Genomic DNA, 22584 nt, shown 5'->3' with positions numbered 1-22584 from the left:
ATTGGTACAGCGTGATGAGGTCGCTAGGTACGGACCTCCTAACCATTTCATAACACCTTTCACAGGAAATCTCTCTTGCCTAAAATACAAGCACGATGTATCCCCAGACATATTCAGCGATATTGAAGAACGTTAGCCTGCATGTTGCCAAATGTCAAGCACAACCCGATGCTCATTTTTCACATCTGGATTTTAGTTTTTTTTCCAAGGATGATTGATTTATGGCTCAATCATGTCAGTTAAAAATGCTTTTAAAATGTCAGGCAGGACAACATGGATTTTGGCATGGTGTTCTCATTGGGCACTTGACTATAATAGGAAGCCTTCCTGTCTGTCTGTCTGTCTGTCTGTCTCTCTCTCTCTCTCTCTCTCTCTCTCTCTCTTTCCCTGCCTGTATGCCTACCTGTATGCCTGTCTTCCTTCCTTCCTTCCTTCCTTCCTTCCTTCCTTCCTTCCTTCCTTCCTTCCTTCCTTCCTTCCTTCCTTCCTTCCTTCTGTCTATCACACACACACAAACACACACACACACACACACACACACACACACACACACACACACACACACACACACACACATACACACACACACACACACACACACACACACACACACACACACACACACACACACACACACACACACACACACACACTGATGGGACGACACCCTCCGATGGTTCTTAGTCATAGATACGGTGATAGAGATGTACTATATATGTGTGGAACATAGCAACTGTCTATCTGGGAATGATACGGGCTGTCTGGAAGTATAGTGGACAGTGGGTTTTATAGCTAACCCAGGCTGAGACTGTGGACAGTGGGTTTTATAGCTAACCCAGACTGAGACAGTGGACAGTGGGTTTTACAGCTAACCCAGGCTGAGACTGTGGACAGTGGGTTTTACAGCTAACCCAGACTGAGACAGTGGACAGTGGGTTTTACAGCTAACCCAGGCTGAGACAGTGGACAGTGGGTTTTACAGCTAACCCAGGCTGAGACAGTGGACAGTGGGCTTTACAGCTAACCCAGGCTGAGACAGTGGACAGTGGGTTTTACAGCTAACCCAGGCTGAGACAGTGGACAGTGGGTTTTACAGCTAAACCAGGCTGAGACAGTGGGTTTTACAGCTAACCCAGGCTGAGACAGTGGACAGCAGCCAGTGGGTTTTACAGCTAACCCAGGCTGAGACAGTGGACAGTGGGTTTTACAGCTAACCCAGGCTGAGACAGTGGACAGTGGGTTTTACAGCTAAACCAGGCTGAGACAGTGGACAGTGGGTTTTACAGCTAACCCAGGCTGAGACAGTGGACAGTGGGTTTTACAGCTAACCCAGGCTGAGGCAGTGGACAGTCTGCTTTACAGCTAACCCAGGCTGAGACAGTGGGTTTTTACAGCTAATCCAGGCTGAGACAGTGGATAGTCTGCTTTACATCTAACCCAGGCTGAGATAGTGGGTTTCACAGCTAACCCATAGTGAGACAGTGGACAGTGGGTTTTACAGCTAACCCAGGCTGAGACAGTGGACAGTGGGTTTTACAGCTAACCCAGGCTGAGACAGTGGACAGTGGACAGTGGGTTTTTACAGCTAACCCAGGCTGAGACAGTGGACAGTGGGTTTAACAGCTAAGCCAGGCTGAGACAGTGGACAGTGGGTTTTTACAGCTAACCCAGGCTGAGACAGTGGACAGTGGGTTTTACAGCTAACCCAGGCTGAGACAGTGGACAGTGGGCTTTACAGCTAACCCAGGCTGAGACAGTGGACAGTGGGCTTTACAGCTAACTAAGGCTGAGACAGTGGACAGTGGGCTTTACAGCTAACCCAGGCTGAGACAATGGGTTTTATAGCAAACCCAGGCTGAGACAGTGGACAGTGGGTTTTTACAGCTAACCCAGGCTAAGACAGTGGACAGTGGGCTTTACAGCTAACTCAGGCTGAGACAGTGGACAGTGGGTTTTACAGCTAACCCAGGCTGAGACAGTGGACAGTGGGTTTTACAGCTAACCCAGGCTGAGACAGTGGGTTTTTACAGCTAATCCAGGCTGAGACAGTGGGCAGTCTGCTTTACAGCTAACCCAGGCTGAGACAGTGGGTTTTTACAGCTAATCCAGGCTGAGACAGTGGATAGTCTGCTTTACATCTAACCCAGGCTGGGATAGTGGGTTTCACAGCTAACCCAGGCTGAGACAGTGGACAGTGGGTTTTCCAGCTAACCCAGGCTGAGACTGTGGACAGTGGGTTTTACAGCTAACCCAGGCTGAGACAGTGGACAGTGGGTTTTACAGCTAACCCAGCCTGAGACAGTGATCAGTGGGATTTACAGCTAATCCAGGCTGAGACTGTGAACAGTGGGTTTTACAGCTAACCCAGGCTGAGAGAGTGGACAGTGGGATTCACAGCTAACCCAGGCTGAGACAGTGGACAGTGGGTTTTACAGCTAACCCAGCCTGAGACAGTGGACAGTGGGATTTACAGCTAACCCAGGCTGAGACAGTGGACAGCAGCCAGTGGGTTTTACAGCTAATCCAGGCTGAGACAGTGGACAGTGGGATTTACAGCTAACCCAGGCTGAGACAGTGGACAGTGGGTTTTACAGCTAACCCAGACTGAGACAGTAGACAGTGGGATTTACAGCTAACCCAGGCTGAGACAGTGGATTGTGGGTTTTACAGCTAACCCAGCCTGAGACAGTGGACAGTGGGTTTTACAGCTAAACCAGGCTGAGACAGTGGACAGTGGGATTTACAGCTAACCCAGGCTGAGACAGTGGACAGTGGGTTTTACAGCTAACCCAGCCTGAGACATTGGACAGTGGGTTTTACAGCTAACCCAGGCTGAGACAGTGTGTTTTTCAGCTAACCCACGCTGAGACAATGGGTTTTACAGCTAACCCAGCCTGAGACAGTGGACAGTGGGTTTTACAGCTAACCCAGGCTGAGACAGTGGACAGTGGGTTTTACAGCTAACCCAGGCTGAGACAGTGGACAGTAGATTTTACAGCTAACCCAGGCTGAGACAGTGGACAGCAGACAGTGGGTTTTACAGCTAACCCAGGCTGAGACAGTGGACAGTGGGTTTTACAGCTAACCCAGGCTGAGACAGTGGACAGTGGGTTTTACAGCTAACCCAGGCTGAGACAGTGGACAGTGGGTTTTACAGCTAACCCAGGCTGAGAGGTCAAAGGGGCAAGTGCAGATTTATGTTGCTTGTAGAAAGGGTCTGCATCCCAAATGGCACCCTATTCCCTATTAAGTGCACTTCTTTTTTACCAGAGCCACATTTTCCCTGGTCAAAAGTAAAGCAGAATATAGGGAATAGACTGCCATTGTGGACTCAGAGTCATTGATCTATGCCACAGCACCTGTCTCCATTCATCTAGTGAGTAACGTTAGCCCCCTAATTTAGGCCTGCCTGCTGATCACCATGGAAACACCATCTCCAGGGCACATCACTTGCATCATCATCGCTGTGACGATGAATCATGGGGTTTTCACACCTAAAGCCCACAGAGCTGTTTATTATGGTCTGGCTGGGTAGCTAGGTGACTGGGTGGCTGGGTGACTGGGTGAATGGGTGACTGGGTGGCTGGGTGACTGGGTGGCTGGGTGGCTGGGTAGATAGGTGACTGGGTGGCTGGGTGACTGTGTGGCTGGGTAGCTAGGTGACTGGGTGGCTGGGTGACTGGGTGGCTGGGTGGCTGGGTGGCTGGGTAGATAGGTGACTGGGTGGCTGGGTGACTGGGTGGCTGGGTAGCTAGGTGACTGGGTGGCTGGGTGGCTGGGAGACTGGGTGACTGGGTTACTGGGTGGCTGGGTGGCTGGGTGACTGGGTGGCTGGGTGACTGGGTGACTGGGTAGCTAGGTGACTGGGTGTCTGGGTGGCTGGGAGACTGGGTGACTGGTTGACTGGGTGGCTGGGTGGCTGGGTGACTGGGAGACTGTGTGACTGGGTGACTGGGTGGCTGGGTGGCTGGGTGACTGGGTGGCTGGGTAGCTAGGTGACTGGGTGGCTGGGTGACTTGGAGACTGGGTGACTGGGTGGCTGGGTGGCTGAGTGACTGGGAGACTGGGTGACTGGGTGACTGGGTGACTGAGTGACTGGGAGACTGGGTGACTGGGTGGCTGGGTGACTGGGTGACTGGGTGACTGGGTGACTGGGTGACTGGGTGGCTGAGAAGAATAGTTAAAACACTTGAATAATACCTCTGGGCCATTCTCACTATATTTCAGTGGTGATGCCACTGGCTGGCTCCAAATTGCCATGGCAACTTATTCCCTGGCCAAAAGTAATGCACTACATAGCGAGAATACAGTGTCATTTGGGGCAGTAAGTGTTTGTATGAATTATACCTGTTGTCACAGATACCCCAGCGTAGCTTCCTGACTGATCTAACTCACCATGGCCTGGTCAGTCTAGTGTTGTTCTACTGTCTGTCTGCTCCTGATGCAGTGGCTCTGTCACAGTCTAGTGTTCTACTGTCTGTCTGATATAGTGTCTCTGTCACAGTCTAGTGCTCTACTGTCTGTCTGATATAGCGGCTCTGTCACAGTCTAGTGTTCTACTGTCTCTCTGATATAGTGGCTCTGTCACAGTCTAGTGTTCTACTGTCTCTCTGATATAGTGGCTCTGTCACAGTCTAGTGTTCTACTGTCTGTCTGATATAGTAGCTCTGTCACAGTCTAGTGTTCTACTGTCTAACTGTCTGTCTGTCTGATATAGTGGCTCTGTCACAGTCTAGTGTTCTACTGTCTGTCTGATATAGTGGCTCTGTCACAGTCTAGTGTTCTACTGTCTGTCTGATATAGTGGCTCTGTCACAGTCTAGTGTTCTACTGTCTAACTGTCTGTCTGTCTGATATAGTGGCTCTGTCACAGTCTAGTGTTCTACTGTCTGTCTGATATAGTGGCTCTGTCACAGTCTAGTGTTCTACTGTCTGTCTGATATAGTGTCTCTGTCACAGTCTAGTGTTCTACTGTCTGTCTGTCTGTCTGATATAGCGGCTGTGTCACAGTCTAGTGTTCTACTGTCTGTCTGATATAGCGGCTGTGTCACAGTCTAGTGTTCTACTGTCTGTCTGATATAGTGGCTCTGTCACAGTCTAGTGTTCTACTGTCTGTCTGATATAGCGGCTGTGTCACATTGATGACAACTGTAATGTTATTTTAATAGAAGACCGGAGAGTGAGGACGGTTCATATGTCTGGTTTAGGTTACTGTCAGTGACATCTACAGTCAGAACACTGGAAATGACAGATTAGATACTGTGTAATGAATTAATGTAGACACATAACCTAACAACAGTCTAATGTACAGCTTTCCCCTAGTTTATAACAGAACACCAGTCTCATGTACAGGTTTCCACTAGTTTATAACAGAACAACAGTCTCATGTACAGGTTTCCACTAGTTTATAACAGATCAACAGTCTCATGTACAGGTTTCCACTAGTTTATAACAGAACAACAGTCTCATGTACAGGTTTCCACTAGTTTATAACAGAACAACAGTCTCATGTACAGGTTTCCCCTAGTTTATAACAGAACAACAGTCTCATGTACAGCTTTCCCCTAGTTTATAACAGAACAACAGTCTCATGTACAGGTTTCCACTAGTTTATAACAGAACAACAGTCTCATGTACAGCTTTCCACTAGTTTATAACCTAACAACAGTCTCATGTACAGCTTTCCCCTAGTTTATAACAGAACAACAGTCTCATGTACAGGTTTCCCCTAGTTTATAACAGATCAACAGTCTCATGTACAGGTTTCCCCTAGTTTATAACAGAACAACAGTCTCATGTACAGGTTTCCCCTAGTTTATAACAGAACAACAGTCTCATGTACAGGTTTCCCCTAGTTTATAACAGATCAACAGTCTCATGTACAGGTTTCCCCTAGTTTATAACAGAACAACAGTCTCATGTACAGGTTTCCACTAGTTTATAACCTAACAACAGTCTCATGTACAGCTTTCCCCTAGTTTATAACAGATCAACAGTCTCATGTACAGGTTTCCCCTAGTTTATAACAGATCAACAGTCTCATGTACAGGTTTCCCCTAGTTTATAACAGAACAACAGTCTCATGTACAGGTTTCCCCTAGTTTATAACAGAACAACAGTCTCATGTACAGGTTTCCACTAATTTATAACAGATCAACAGTCTAATGTACAGGTTTCCCCTAGTTTATAACAGAACAACAGTCTCATGTGCAGGTTTCCCCTAGTTTATAACAGATCAACAGTCTCATGTACAGGTTTCCCCTAGTTTATAACAGAACAACAGTCTCATGTACAGGTTTCCCCTAGTTTATAACAGAACAACAGTCTCAGAACAACAGTCTCATGTACAGTCTAGTGTTCTACTGTCTGTCTGTCTGTCTGTCTGTCTGTCTGTCTGATACAGTGGCTCTGTCACAGTCTAGTGTTCTACTGTCTGTCTGATATAGTGGCTCTGTCACAGTCTAGTGTTCTACTGTCTGTCTGATATAGTGGCTCTGTCACAGTCTAGTGTTCTACTGTCTGTCTGATTAAGTGGCTCTGTCACAGTCTAGTGTTCTACTGTCTGTCTGATATAGTGTCTCTGTCACAGTCTAGTGTTCTACTGTCTGTCTGATATAGTGGCTCTGTCACAGTCTAGTGTTCTACTGTCTGTCTGATATAGTGGCTCTGTCACAGTCTAGTGTTCTACTGTCTGTTTGATACAGTGGCTCTGTCACAGTCTAGTGTTCTACTGTCTGTCTGATATAGTGGCTCTATCACAGTCTAGTGTTCTACTGTCTGTCTGATATAGTGGCTCTGTCACAGTCTAGTGTTCTACTGTCTGTCTGATATAGTGTCTCTGTCACAGTCTAGTGTTCTACTGTCTGTCTGATATAGTGGCTCTGTCACAGTCTAGTGTTCTACTGTCTCTCTGATATAGTGGCTCTGTCACAGTCTAGTGTTCTACTGTCTCTCTGATATAGTGGCTCTGTCACAGTCTAGTGTTCTACTGTCTCTCTGATATAGTGGCTCTGTCACAGTCTAGTGTTCTACTGTCTGTCTGATATAGTGGCTCTGTCACAGTCTAGTGTTCTACTGTCTCTTTGATATAGTGGCTCTGTCACAGTCTAGTGTTCTACTCTCTGTCTGTCTGTCTGTCTGTCTGTCTGTTTGTCTGATATAGTGGCTCTGTCACAGTCTAGTGTTCTACTGTCTGTCTGATATAGTGGCTCTGTCACAGTCTAGTGTTCTACTGTCTGTCTGATATAGTGGCTCTGTCACAGTCTAGTGTTCTACTGTCTGTCATATATAGTGGCTCTGTCACAGTCTAGTGTTCTACTGTCTGTCTGATATAGTGGCTCTGTCACAGTCTAGTGTTCTACTGTCTGTCTGATATAGTGGCTCTGTCACAGTCTAGTGTTCTACTGTCTGTCATATATAGTGGCTCTGTCACAGTCTAGTGTTCTACTGTCTGTCTGATATAGTGTCTCTGTCACAGTCTAGTGTTCTACTGTCTGTCTGATATAGTGTCTCTGTCACAGTCTAGTGTTCTACTGTCTGTCTGATATAGTGGCTCTGTCACAGTCTAGTGTTCTACTGTCTGACTGTCTGTCTGTCTGATATAGCGGCTGTGTCACAGTCTAGTGTTCTACTGTCTGTCTGATATAGTGTCTCTGTCACAGTCTAGTGTTCTACTGTCTGTCTGATATAGTGGCTCTGTCACAGTCTAGTGTTCTACTGTCTGTCTGTCTGTCTGTCTGATACAGTGTCTCTGTCACAGTCTAGTGTTCTACTGTCTGTCTGATATAGTGGCTCTGTCACAGTCTAGTGTTCTACTGTCTGTCTGATATAGTGGCTCTGTCACAGTCTAGTGTTCTACTGTCTGTCTGATATAGTGGCTCTGTCACAGTCTAGTGTTCTACTGTCTGTCTGATATAGTGTCTCTGTCACAGTCTAGTGTTCTACTGTCTGTCTGATATAGCGGCTGTGTCACATTGATGACAACTGTAATGTTATTTTAGTAGAAGACCGGAGAGTGAGGACGGTTCAAATGTCTGGTTTAGGTTACTGTCAGTGACATCTACAGACAGAACACTGGAAATGACAGATTAAATACTGTGTAATGAATTAATGTAGACACATAACCTAACAACAGTCTAATGTACAGCTTTCCCCTAGTTTATAACAGAACACCAGTCTCATGTACAGGTTTCCACTAGTTTATAACAGAACATCAGTCTCATGTACAGGTTTCCCCTAGTTTATAACTGATCAACAGTCTCATGTACAGGTTTCCCCTAGTTTATAACAGAACAACAGTCTCATGTACAGGTTTCCCCTAGTTTATAACCTAACAACAGTCTCATGTACAGGTTTCCACTAGTTTATAACAGAACAACAGTCTCATGTACAGCTTTCCCCTAGTTTATAACAGAACAACAGTCTCATGTACAGCTTTCCCCTAGTTTATAACAGAACAACAGTCTCATGTACAGGTTTCCACTAGTTTATAACCTAACAACAGTCTTATGTACAGCTTTCCCCTAGTTTATAACAGAACAACAGTCTCATGTACAGCTTTCCCCTAGTTTATAACAGAACAACAGTCTCATGTACAGGTTTCCACTAGTTTATAACCTAACAACAGTCTTATGTACAGGTTTCCCCTAGTTTATAACAGAACAACAGTCTCATGTACAGGTCTCCCCTAGTTTATAACAGAACAACAGTCTCATGTACAGGTTTCCCCTAGTTTATAACAGAACAACAGTCTCATGTACAGGTCTCCCCTAGTTTATAACAGAACAACAGTCTAATGTACAGGTTTCCCCTAGTTTATAACAGAATAATAGTCTCATGTACAGGTTTCCCCTAGTTTATAACAGAACAACAGTCTCATGTACAGGTCTCCCCTAGTTTATAACAGAACAACAGTCTCATGTACAGGTCTCCCCTAGTTTATAACAGAACAACAGTCTCATGTACAGGTCTCCCCTAGTTTATAACAGAACAACAGTCTCATGTACAGGTCTCCCCTAGTTTATAACCTAACAACAGTCTCATGTACAGGTCTCCCCTAGTTTATAACCTAACAACAGTCTCATGTACAGGTTTCCCCTAGTTTATAACCTAACAACAGTCTCATGTACAGCTTTCCCCTAGTTTATAACCTAACAACAGTCTCATGTACAGCTTTCCCCTAGTTTATAACAGAACAACAGTCTAATGTACAGGTTTCCCCTAGTTTATAACAGAACAACAGTCTCATGTACAGGTTTCCCCTAGTTTATAACAGAACAACAGTCTTATGTACAGCTTTCCCCTAGTTTATAACAGAACAACAGTCTCATGTACAGGTTTCCACTAATTTATAACAGAACAACAGTCTCATGTACAGGTTTCCCCTAGTTTATAACAGAACAACAGTCTCATGTACAGGTTTCCCCTAGTTTATAACAGAACAACAGTCTCATGTACAGGTTTCCCCTAGTTTATAACAGAACAACAGTGTCATGTACAGGTTTCCCCTAGTTTATAACAGAACAACAGTCTCATGTACAGGTTTCCACTAGTTTATAACAGAACAACAGTCTCATGTACAGGTTTCCCCTAGTTTATAACAGAACAACAGTCTCATGTACAGGTGTCCACTAATTTATAACAGAACAACAGTCTCATGTACAGGTTTCCCCTAGTTTATAACAGAACAACAGTCTCATGTACAGGTTTCCCCTAGTTTATAACAGAACAACAGTCTCATGTACAGGTTTCCCCTAGTTTATAACAGAACAACAGTCTCATGTACAGGTTTCCCCTAGTTTATAACAGAACAACAGTCTCATGTACAGGTTTCCCCTTGTTTATAACCTAACAACAGTCTCATGTACAGGTTTCCCCTAGTTTATAACAGAACAACAGTCTCATGTACAGGTTTCCCCTAGTTTATAACAGAACAACAGTCTCATGTACAGGTTTCCCCTAGTTTATAACAGAACAACAGTCTCATGTACAGGTGTCCCCTAGTTTATAACAGAACAACAGTCTCATGTACAGGTTTCCCCTAGTTTATAACAGAACAACAGTCTCATGTACAGGTTTCCCCTAGTTTATAACAGATCAACAGTCTCATGTACAGGTTTCCACTAGTTTATAATAGATCAACAGTCTAATGTACAGGTTTCCCCTAGTTTATAACAGAACAACAGTCTCATGTACAGGTTTCCCCTAGTTTATAACAGATCAACAGTCTCATGTACAGGTTTCCCCTAGTTTATAACAGAACAACAGTCTCATGTACAGGTTTCCCCTAGTTTATAACAGAACAACAGTCTCAGAACAACAGTCTCATGTACAGTCTAGTGTTTTACTGTCTGTCTGTCTGTCTGTTTGTCTGATATAGTGGCTCTGTCACAGTCTAGTGTTCTACTGTCTGTCTGATTAAGTGGCTCTGTCACAGTCTAGTGTTCTACTGTCTGTCTGATATAGTGGCTCTGTCACAGTCTAGTGTTCTACTGTCTGTCTGATATAGTGGCTCTGTCACAGTCTAGTGTTCTACTGTCTGTCTGATATAGTGGCTCTGTCACAGTCTAGTGTTCTACTGTCTGTCTGATATAGTGTCTCTGTCACAGTCTAGTGTTCTACCGTCTCTCTGATATAGTGGTTCTGTCACAGTCTAGTGTTCTACTGTCTGTCTGATATAGTGGCTCTGTCACAGTCTAGTGTTCTACTGTCTGTCTGATATAGTGGCTCTGTCACAGTCTAGTGTTCTACTGTCTGTCTGTCTGTCTGATACAGTGGCTCTGTCACAGTCTAGTGTTCTACTGTCTGTCTGATATAGTGGCTCTGTCACAGTCTAGTGTTCTACTGTCTGTCTGATATAGCAGCTGTGTCACATTGATGACAACTGTAATGTTATTTTAGTAGAAGACCGGAGAGTGAGGACGGTTCATATGTCTGGTTTAGGTTACTGTCAGTGACATCTACAGACAGAACACTGGAAATGACAGATTAAATACTGTGTAATGAATTAATGTAGACACATAACCTAACAACAGTCTAATGTACAGCTTTCCCCTAGTTTATAACAGAACAACAGTCTCATGTACAGGTTTCCACTAGTTTATAACAGAACAACAGTCTTATGTACTGGTTTCCACTAGTTTATAACCTAACAACAGTCTAATGTACAGCTTTCCCCTAGTTTATAACAGAACAACAGTCTCATGTACAGGTTTCCACTAGTTTATAACAGAACAACAGTCTCATGTACAGGTTTCCACTAGTTTATAACAGATCAACAGTCTCATGTACAGGTTTCCCCTAGTTTATAACAGAACAACAGTCTCATGTACAGGTTTCCCCTAGTTTATAACAGAACAACAGTCTCATGTACAGCTTTCCCCTAGTTTATAACAGAACAACAGTCTCATGTACAGGTTTCCCCTAGTTTATAACAGAACAACAGTCTTATGTACAGGTTTCCCCTAGTTTAGAACCTAACAACAGTCTCATGTACAGGTTTCCCCTAGTTTATAACAGAACAACAGTCTTATGTACAGGTTTCCCCTAGTTTATAACAGAACAACAGTCTCATGTACAGCTTTCCCCTAGTTTATAACAGAACAACAGTCTCATGTACAGGTTTCCCCTAGTTTATAACAGAACAACAGTCTCATGTACAGCTTTCCCCTAGTTTATAACCTAACAACAGTCTCATGTACAGGTTTCCCCTAGTTTATAACAGAACAACAGTCTTATGTACAGGTTTCCCCTAGTTTATAACAGAACAACAGTCTCATGTACAGCTTTCCCCTAGTTTATAACAGAACAACAGTCTCATGTACAGGTTTCCCCTAGTTTATAACAGAACAACAGTCTCAGAACAACAGTCTCATGTACAGGTTTCCCCTAGTTTATAACAGAACAACAGTCTCAGAACAACAGTCTCATGTACAGGTTTCCCCTAGTTTATAACAGAACAACAGTCTCATGTACAGGTTTCCCCTAGTTTATAACAGAACAACAGTCTCATGTACAGCTTTCCCCTAGTTTATAACAGAACAACAGTCTCATGTACAGGTTTCCCCTAGTTTATAACAGAACAACAGTCTCATGTACAGGTTTCCCCTAGTTTACAACAGAACAACAGTGTCATGTACAGGTTTCCACTAGTTTATAACAGAACAACAGTCTCATGTACAGGTTTCCCCTAGTTTATAACAGAACAACAGTCTCATGTACAGGTTTCCCCTAGTTTATAACAGAACAACAGTCTCATGTGCAGGTTTCCCCTAGTTTATAACAGAACAACAGTCTCATGTACAGGTTTCCCCTAGTTTATAACAGAACAACAGTCTCATGTACAGGTCTCCCCTAGTTTATAACAGAACAACAGTCTCATGTACAGGTTTCCACTAGTTTATAACAGAACAACAGTCTCATGTACAGGTCTCCCCTAGTTTATAACAGAACAACAGTCTCATGTACAGGTTTCCCCTAGTTTATAACAGAACAACAGTGTCATGTACAGGTTTCCCCTAGTTTATAACAGAACAACAGTCTCATGTACAGGTTTCCCCTAGTTTATAACAGAACAACAGTCTCATGTACAGGTTTCCACTAGTTTATAACAGAACAACAGTCTCATGTACAGGTTTCCCCTAGTTTATAACAGAACAACAGTCTCATGTACAGGTTTCCCCTAGTTTATAACAGAACAACAGTCTCATGTACAGGTGTCCCCTAGTTTATAACAGAACAACAGTCTCATGTACAGGTTTCCCCTAGTTTATAACAGAACAACAGTCTCATGTACAGGTTTCCCCTAGTTTATAACAGAACAACAGTCTCATGTACAGCTTTCCCCTAGTTTATAACAGAACAACAGTCTCATGTACAGCTTTCCCCTAGTTTATATTACCTATATTTCCTTTTATTTAGTGAGTTTCTCTGTTGGCTTCCTGACAGGTTGATTTGTTATGTAGCTCAATGCTAGCTGGGTTGGGACTAGAAGCATGCAGAATTGCAGATATCCGTTAGAGCCGGGTCATGTGTGCTTTTCCCAGGACATTACCAGGACTATTTCATGTCATTTCACTGAGATTGGTTTGTTGTGATCTCGTTGAATGTGACCCTAGACTGTGGATGCTGCCAGGCAACACAAGTGTATTCTGTAAAATTAAGTGTTGATTACAGGAAAGAAACAGTAGATCTGTGGGGGGGATCTTATTGTGTTTCTAATGTTTAGTAGCTACAGGATGCACCAAGGAAGCTCCTGTTCTCTGAATGGCCAATCAAACAGGGCGGGGCTTGTGGCTGGTCCTTTTTTCATGGTGACAGCTGAACAGAACAGTAGCCTACTGTGTGTGTGCATGATGTGACTCTGTGTGTGTGTGTGACTTATATGCATGCACACTCATGCTCGACTGTTCTCCTCTGTTCTGTTCTGTTCTGTTCTCCTCTGTTCTGTTATCCTCTGTTTTGTTCTACTCTCCTCTCCTCTCCTCTCCTCTGTTCTGTTCTGTTCTCCTCTGTTCTGTTCTCCTCTGTTCTGTTCTCCTCTGTTCTGTTCTTCTCTCCTCTCCTCTGTTCTGTTCTCCTCTGTTCTGTTCTCCTCTGTTTTCCTCTGTTCTGTTCTCCTCTGTTCTGTTTTCCTCTGTTCTGTTTTCCTCTGTTTTCCTCTGTTCTGTTATCCTCTGTTTTCCTCTGTTCTCCTCTGTTTTGTTTTCCTCTGTTCTGTTTTCCTCTGTTTTCCTCTGTTCTGTTATCCTCTGTTTTCCTCTGTTCTGTTTTCCTCTGTTTTCCTCTGTTCTGTTCTTCTCTGTTTTCCTCTGTTCTGTTTTCCTCTGTTCTCCTCTGTTCTGTTATCCTCTGTTCTCCTCTGTTCTGTTATCCTCTGTTTTCCTCTGTTCTGTTTTCCTCTATTCTGTTTTCCTCTGTTTTCCTCTGTTCTGTTATCCTCTGTTTTCCTCTGTTCTGTTATCCTCTGTTTTCCTCTGTTTTCCTCTGTTCCGTTTTCCTCTCTTTTCCTCTGTTCTGTTCTCCTCTGTTTTCCTCTGTTCTGTTATCCTCTGTTTTCCTCTGTTCTGTTTTCCTCTGTTCTGTTTTCCTCTGTTCTGTTCTCCTCTGTTCTGTTTTCCTCTGTTCTGTTTTCCTCTGTTCTCCTCTCCTCTCCTCTCATCTCCTCTCCTCTGTTCTGTTTTCCTCTGTTCTGTTTTCCTCTGTTCTGTTTTCCTCTGTTCTGTTTTCCTCTGTTCTGTTTTCCTCTGTTCTGTTCTCCTCTGTTCTGTTCTCATCTGTTCTGTTCTCCTCTGTTCTGTTCTGTTTTCCTCTGTTCTGTTTTCCTCTGTTATTTTCTCCTCTCCTCTCCTCTGCTCTGTTCTGTTCTCCTCTGTTTTCCTCTGTTATTTTCTCCTCTCATCCCCTCTCCTCTGTTCTGTTTTCCTCTGTTATGTTTTCCTCTGTTCTGTTCTCCTCTGTTCTGTCCTCCTCTGTTCTGTTCTCCTCTGTTCTGTCCTCCTCTGTTCTGTTCTCCTCTGTTCTCCTCTCCTCTGCTCTGTTCTCCTCTGTTCTCCTCTCCTCTGCTCTGTTCTCCTCTGTTCTCCTCTCCTCTGCTCTGTTCTCCTCTGTTCTCCTCTCCTCTGCTCTGTTCTCCTCTGTTCTCCTCTCCTCTGCTCTGTTCTCCTCTGTTCTCCTCTCCTCTGCTCTGTTCTCCTCTGTTCTCCTCTCCTCTGCTCTGTTCTCCTCTGTTCTCCTCTCCTCTGCTCTGTTCTCCTCTGTTCTCCTCTCCACTCCTCTGTTCTCCTCTCCTCTCATCTGTTCTCCTCTCCTCATCTGTTCTCCTCTGTTCTGTTCTCCTCTCCTCTCCTCTGTTCTCCTCTGTTCTGTTCTGCTCTGCTCTGTAGATGGATGAGATTAAGGTAAAAGACAGAGCATGCTGTGTGCTGGGGAAGGAGCTGGGTGTTCAGGCTGGACACACTCAGAGGCTCCAGCTGCAGAAGGAGGCTGTGGATGAGCAGCTAGCCCAGATCAGAAGCAGGGAGGCTGGTGCAGGAGGACACCTCCACAGCCCCAAACGAGACGCTCCTTACCCCAGTGGTGCAGGAGACACCTCAGAGAGCCTCGTAAGCAATGTCTCTCCCTCCATCTCGCCTCTCACTACTGCATACTGCAGGCTACCCCTCCATCTAGCCTCTCACCGCTGCGTCATGCAGGCTACCCCTCCATCTCGCCTCTCACTACTGCATACTGCAGGCTACCCCTCCATCTAGCCTCTCACTGCTGCGTCATGCAGGCTATCTATAGACCTACCTCCAGAAACGCAAGGCCTTTTGTTGCCTCTGCAACTTTAAATCTAGCTAGCGTGTTTATTTTGCTTTCTTTGTGCTTCACCTTCTTTATCTGTTTCTATACGCTTAAATGGAGTCTAGAGATCTGCCCTGGCTGAGCCTAGATTTTCTCTATTACTGCACCGATCACCAGTCCTCTCACCTTCCTTTACTGTCTATTACTGCACCCAGCACCAGTCCTCTCACCTTCCTTTACTGTCTATTACTGCACCCAGCACCAGTCCTCTCACCTTCCTTTACTGTCTATTACTGCCCCCAGCACCAGTCCTCTCACCTTCCTTTACTGTCTATTACTGCACCCAGCACCAGTCCTCTCACCTTCCTTTACTGTCTATTACTGCCCCCAGCACCAGTCCTCTAACCTTCCTTTACTGTCTATTACTGCACCCAGCACCAGTCCTCTAACCTTCCTTTACTGTCTATTACTGCACCCAGCACCAGTCCTCTCACCTTCCTTTACTGTCTATTACTGCACCCAGCACCAGTCCTCTCACCTTCCTTTACTGTCTATTCCTCCACCCAGCACCAGTCCTCTCACCTTCCTTTACTGTCTATTACTGCACCCAGCACCAGTCCTCTAACCTTCCTTTACTGTCTATTACTGCCCCCAGCACCAGTCCTCTCACCTTCCTTTACTGTCTATTACTGCCCCCAGCACCAGTCCTCTCACCTTCCTTTACTGTCTATTACTGCACCCAGCACCAGTCCTCTCACCTTCCTTTACTGTCTATTCCTCCACCCAGCACCAGTCCTCTTACCTTCCTTTACTGTCTATTACTGCACCCAGCACCAGTCCTCTAACCTTCCTTTACTGTCTATTCCTCCACCCAGCACCAGTCCTCTTACCTTCCTTTACTGTCTATTACTGCACCCAGCACCAGTCCTCTCACCTTCCTTTACTGTCTATTACTGCACCCAGCACCAGTCCTCTCACCTTCCTTTACTGTCTATTTCTGCACCCAGCACCAGTCCTCTCACCTTCCTTTACTGTCTATTACTGCACCCAGCACCAGTCCTCTCACCTTCCTTTACTGTCTATTACTGCACCCAGCACCAGTCCTCTCACCTTCCTTTACTGTCTATTACTGCCCCCAGCACCAGTCCTCTAACCTTCCTTTACTGTCTATTACTGCCCCCAGCACCAGTCCTCTAACCTTCCTTTACTGTCTATTACTGCACCCAGCACCAGTCCTCTAACCTTCCTTTACTGTCTATTACTGCACCCAGCACCAGTCCTCTCACCTTCCTTTACTGTCTATTACTGCCCCCAGCACCAGTCCTCTAACCTTCCTTTACTGTCTATTACTGCACCCAGCACCAGTCCTCTAACCTTCCTTTACTGTCTATTACTGCACCCAGCACCAGTCCTCTAACCTTCCTTTACTGTCTATTACTGCCCCCAGCACCAGTCCTCTCACCTTCCTTTACTGTCTATTACTGCCCCCAGCACCAGTCCTCTCACCTTCCTTTACTGTCTATTACTGCACCCAGCACCAGTCCTCTCACCTTCCTTTACTGTCTATTCCTCCACCCAGCACCAGTCCTCTTACCTTCCTTTACTGTCTATTACTGCACCCAGCACCAGTCCTCTAACCTTCCTTTACTGTCTATTACTGCACCCAGCACCAGTCCTCTAACCTTCCTTTACTGTCTATTCCTCCACCCAGCACCAGTCCTCTCACCTTCCTTTACTGTCTATTACTGCACCCAGCACCAGTCCTCTAACCTTCCTTTACTGTCTATTACTGCCCCCAGCACCAGTCCTCTCACCTTCCTTTACTGTCTATTACTGCCCCCAGCACCAGTCCTCCTACCTTCCTTTACTGTCTATTACTGCACCCAGCACCAGTCCTCTCACCTTCCTTTACTGTCTATTCCTCCACCCAGCACCAGTCCCTTACCTTCCTTTACTGTCTATTACTGCACCCAGTACCAGTCCTCTAACCTTCCTTTACTGTCTATTACTGCACCCAGCACCAGTCCTCTCACCTTCCTTTACTGTCTATTCCTCCACCCAGCACCAGTCCCTTACCTTCCTTTACTGTCTATTACTGCACCCAGCACCAGTCCTCTCACCTTCCTTTACTGTCTATTCCTCCACCCAGCACCAGTCCTCTTACCTTCCTTTACTGTCTATTACTGCACCCAGCACCAGTCCTCTCACCTTCCTTTACTGTCTATTACTGCACCCAGCACCAGTCCTCTCACCTTCCTTTACTGTCTATTACTGCACCCAGCACCAGTCCTCTCACCTTCCTTTACTGTCTATTCCTCAACCCAGCACCAGTCCTCTAACCTTCCTTTACTGTCTATTACTGCCCCCAGCACCAGTCCTCTAACCTTCCTTTACTGTCTATTACTGCCCCCAGCACCAGTCCTCTAACCTTCCTTTACTGTCTATTCCTCCACCCAGCACCAGTCCTCTAACCTTCCTTTACTGTCTATTCCTCCACCCAGCACCAGTCCTCTCACCTTCCTTTACTGTCTATTACTGCACCCAGCACCAGTCCTCTTACCTTCCTTTACTGTCTATTACTGCACCCAGCACCAGTCCTCTCACCTTCCTTTACTGTCTATTACTGCACCCAGCACCAGTCCTCTCACCTTCCTTTGCTGTCTATTACTGCACCCAGCACCAGTCCTCTCACCTTCCTTTACTGTCTATCTGCAGATACGATGTTCTCTATTGTTGAAAGATGTCTTCTGCACCACTGAATCAGGAATTCTTGAGACGTTTATAGATGGTTTTGTTTCGATCTCGTTCTTTCGTCTTCAGCTCTTTATTTTCATATTTTCTAATATTCAGCTCATAAATATATATATGAATCTCTGAATTTTAAACACAGTGGATACTGAAGTCTGCACATTTCAATTTTTTATTAATATTTTACAGCAAATTCCTCGTAATCAAATTTACACACGTCACCATTCCCTGTTGAAGAACTAAATGTTTTATGTCCGAGCTGTTCTTGCCTGCTGTGTACCAGTCCGTGGCCTGTGACTTCCTCAATCTATAAGCCCATCACCTGAACGTCTTCACACTGTCACCAATATTCACACTCCCTTACACTCACCTACTCATGCTTACAGAGTAGACACCTGTTATTTCAACAGGCTACTTACTTATTATTATTATCGGCAAGCCTCTCAATGTAGTTAGTTAGCGCCATGAGTCAGGAGTAGCTGGGGCCAGCTTTGGGGTCAATTCCAATTCAAGTCAGTCAATTCAGGAAGTAAATTGACATTCTAATTGAATTTTTTTTAAAGGCATCTTATTTTCAATGACTTCTCAATAAACTGAAAAGGAGAAGATATTTGTTTTTAAATGTTAAATTCAAATCATTTCCTGAATTGACTTCCTTCAATTCAAAAGGACACCAACCCTGATGAGTAGCAAGCAAGGCTGCGTTGTAATAAACACTAGAGTAAGCGACAGTAGCCTATTGAATAGTGTTCATTTTCACGGCAGAAAATGGATGGATGTTTTTTTATTTTTCTGTTCATTATTTGTTCTGTGTAAGAATGAATGTACCCACTGTCCACTTTATTACACTGTTATGTAGATAAATCCATGTCAACAGGAACCCAGAAGTTTCCGGGTGTATTTTACCACATTAACTGGCGTTTCTACATGGAGCGTTTACATTGAAGGTCCATAGGGCTTTCGATAAGTGGGGTTCAGTGGGTGAGGCCTAATATACTGTAATAATATAGCCTGAGGATGGTGTTTGAGGTTATTCCCAGTAATCTGCAGTTGGTGTGTGTTTCAGGAACAGCAGTTGGATGAGAAGGACGCGCGGCGCTTCCAGCTGAAGATCGCTGAGCTGAGTGCCGTCATCCGCAAACTGGAAGACCGCAACGCCCTCTTGTCAGAGGAAAGAAATGAACTGGTGAGCCGTTCTGACGTCTTCTAATCACAAGTATAAACCGGGTGGTTCCAACCCTGAATGCTGATTGGCTGGAGGACCGCAATGCCCTCCTGTTTGGTTCTGGTATAACAACCAGGTTTGGTATTGGATCAGTTTGGTTCTGGCATAAAAAAAACAGGTTTGGTATTGGATCCGTTTGGTTCTGGCTTAAAAAACAGGTTTGATATTGGATCAGTTTGGTTCTGGCATAAAAAAAAACAGGTTTGGTATTGGATCCGTTTGGTTCTGGCTTAAAAAAACAGGTTTGATATTGGATCCGTTTGGTTCTGGCTTAAAAAAACAGGTTTGATATTGGATCCGTTTGGTTCTGGCTTAAAAAAACAGGTTTGATATTGGATCCGTTTGGTTCTGGCTTAAAAAAACAGGTTTGATATTGGATCCGTTTGGTTCTGGCTTAAAAAAACAGGTTTGATATTGGATCAGTTTGGTTCTGGCATAAAAAACAGGTTTGGTATTGGATCAGTTTGGTTCTGGCACCTTTTTTAAAAATTTTGCAGATGTTATTGGTCACATGGTTAGCAGATGTTATTGGTCACATGGTTAGCAGATGTTAATGGTCACATGGTTAGCAGATGTTATTGGTCACATGGTTAGCAGATGTTATTGGTCACATGGTTAGCAGATGTTATTGGTCACATGGTTAGCAGATGTTATTGGTCACATACACATGGTTAGCAGATGTTATTGGTCACATGGTTAGCAGATGTTATTGGTCACATACACATGGTTAGCAGATGTTATTGGTCACATGGTCAGCAGATGTTATTGGTCACATGGTTAGCAGATGTTATTGGTCACATGGTTAGCAGATGTTAATGGTCACATGGTTAGCAGATGTTATTGGTCACATGGTTAGCAGATGTTATTGGTCACATGGTTAGCAGATGTTATTGGTCACATTGGTCACATGGTTAGCAGATGTTATTGGTCACATACACATGGTTAGCAGATGTTATTGGTCACATGGTTAGCAGATGTTATTGGTCACATACACATGGTTAGCAGATGTTATTGGTCACATGGTTAGCAGATGTTACTGGTCACATGGTTAGCAGATGTTATTGGTCACATACACATGGTTAGCAGATGTTATTGGTCACATACACATGGTTAGCAGATGTTATTGGTCACATACACATGGTTAGCAGATGTTATTGGTCACATACACATGGTTAGCAGATGTTAATAATGTGAGTGTAGCGAAATGCTTGTGCTTCTAGTTCCAACAGTGCAGTAATATCTAACAACTAATATCTAACAATTTCACAACAACTATCTAATACACACAAATCTAAAGGGATGGAATAAGAATATGTACATATAAATATATGGATGAGCGATGGCCGAGCGGCAAAGGCAAGATACAGTAGATGGTATAAAATACAGTGTATACACATGAGATGAGTATATAAGATATGTAAACATCATTATTAAAGTGGCATTAGCATCAAACTCCAGGCCGTGGTCAGATGACATGAAAATATAGTTATTTTGGCCAATCACACCGGCGGTGAGTTTGGTGTTTAAAAACAGAAGCATATGCAGAAAGTTACCTCATATCTACGGTGAAATATGGTAGTGGATCATTGATGTTATGGTAGAATATGGTAGTGGATCATTGATGTTATGGTAGAATATGGTAGTGGATCATTGATGTTATGGTATAATATGGTAGTGGATCATTGATGTTATGGTATAATATGGTAGTGGATCATTGATGTTATGGTATAATATGGTAGTGGATCATTGATGTTATGGTAGAATATGGTAGTGGGTCATTGATGATCTGGTATAATATGGTAGTGGGTCATTGATGTTCTGGTAGAATATGGTAGTGGATCATTGATGTTATGGTAGAATATGGTAGTGGATCATTGATGTTCTGGTATAACATGGTAGTGGATCATTGATGTTATGGTATAATATGGTAGTGGGTCATTGATGTTATGGTATAATATGGTAGTGGATCATTGATGTTATGGTATAATATGGTAGTGGGTCATTGATGTTATGGTATAATATGGTAGTGGATCATTGATGTTATGGTATAATATGGTAGTGGATCATTGATGTTATGGTATAATATGGTAGTGGTTCATTGATGTTATGGTATGGTAGAATATGGTAGTGGGTCATTGATGTTATGGTAGAATATGGTAGTGGATCATTGATGTTATGGTAGAATATGGTAGTGGATCATTGATGTTATGGTAGAATATGGTAGTGGATCATTGATGTTATGGTAGAATATGGTAGTGGATCATTGATGTTATGGTAGAACATGGTAGTGGATCATTGATGTTATGGTGAAATATGGTAGTGGGTCATTGATGTTATGGTATAATATGGTAGTGGATCATTGATGTTATGGTATGTGGCCCTTGTTAAAAGGTCAACGACATCATGAACTTTACAAAGTACCAGGACGTTTTACCAAATACCAGGTTGCGTCTCTCAGGAGGCTGACACTTTGCCGCAAGTGGATCTTCCAGCAAGACAATAATCCCAACCACACATCAAAATCCACAACGAAATTGTTAATTGACCACAAAAATCAACATTTTGAAATGGCCATCTCAGTCTCCGGACTTGAACCCCATTGAAAACCTGTAGTTTGAATTGGAGAGGGCAGTTCATAAAGAGATGAAGGATATCAAGGATGTGGAAAGATTCTGTATGGAGGACTGGTCCCCCCCCCCAATGTACTGCTCATCTATATCAAGGATGAGGAAAGATTCTGTATGGAGGACTGGTCCCCCCCCCCAATGTACTGCTCATCTATATCAAGGATGAGGAAAGATTCTGTATGGAGGACTGGTCCCCCCCCCCCCCCCCCCCCCCCGCCCAATGTACTGCTCATCTATATCAAGGATGAGGAAAGATTCTGTATGGAGGACTGGTCTAACACCCCCCCCCCCCACAATGTACTGCTCATCTATATCAAGGATGAGGAAAGATTTTGTATGGAGGACTGGTCCCCCCCCCCCCCCCCCCCCCTCAATGAACTGCTCATCTATATCAAGGGTGCCGATAATTGTGGACGTGACTGTGTCTGTGTCTAGCAGCTGGCAGCAGGGCCCCTGCTGGACAAGAACGATACTGATGACGTGTGTGTGTGTCCGTGTGTGTGTCCGTCTAGCTGAAGCGCCTAAGAGAGGCAGAGAGCCAGTTTATGCCCCTGCTGGACAAGAACAAGAGGCTGAGCAGGAAGAATGAGGAGCTGGCCCACGCATTCAGACGCATGGAGAACAAACTACGCTTCATTACAGAGGAGAACATGGAAATGGTACAGCACACACACACACACACACACACACACACACACACACA

General features: G+C 44.3%; 1 protein-coding gene across 6 annotated transcripts in view; it reads left to right on the top strand.

Moving 5' to 3' along the window:
* The window catches only part of LOC110516041 (Janus kinase and microtubule interacting protein 3), an 89589-nt gene that overhangs the window by 41642 nt on the left and 25363 nt on the right, over window positions 1-22584 (top strand). For 2 of the 6 annotated variants that reach the window (XM_090228808.1, XM_090228807.1), the window contains exons 5-7: window positions 14882-15100; window positions 19096-19215; window positions 22394-22540. In XM_090228808.1, coding sequence (XP_090084934.1) covers window positions 14882-15100; window positions 19096-19215; window positions 22394-22540 — 486 coding nt within the window. The remainder of the gene's footprint in view (window positions 1-14881; window positions 15101-19095; window positions 19216-22393; window positions 22541-22584) is intronic. The other 4 variants (XM_090228812.1, XM_090228810.1, XM_090228809.1 and 1 more) reach the window with 2 other exon arrangements.

The sequence above is a fragment of the Oncorhynchus mykiss genome, unplaced genomic scaffold, assembly GCF_057628025.1.
Source record: "Oncorhynchus mykiss isolate SJ-2025 unplaced genomic scaffold, ASM5762802v1 scaffold101, whole genome shotgun sequence".
Classification (NCBI taxonomy): Eukaryota; Metazoa; Chordata; class Actinopteri; order Salmoniformes; family Salmonidae; genus Oncorhynchus; species Oncorhynchus mykiss.
This window is presented reverse-complemented; position numbering and strand designations above follow the sequence as displayed.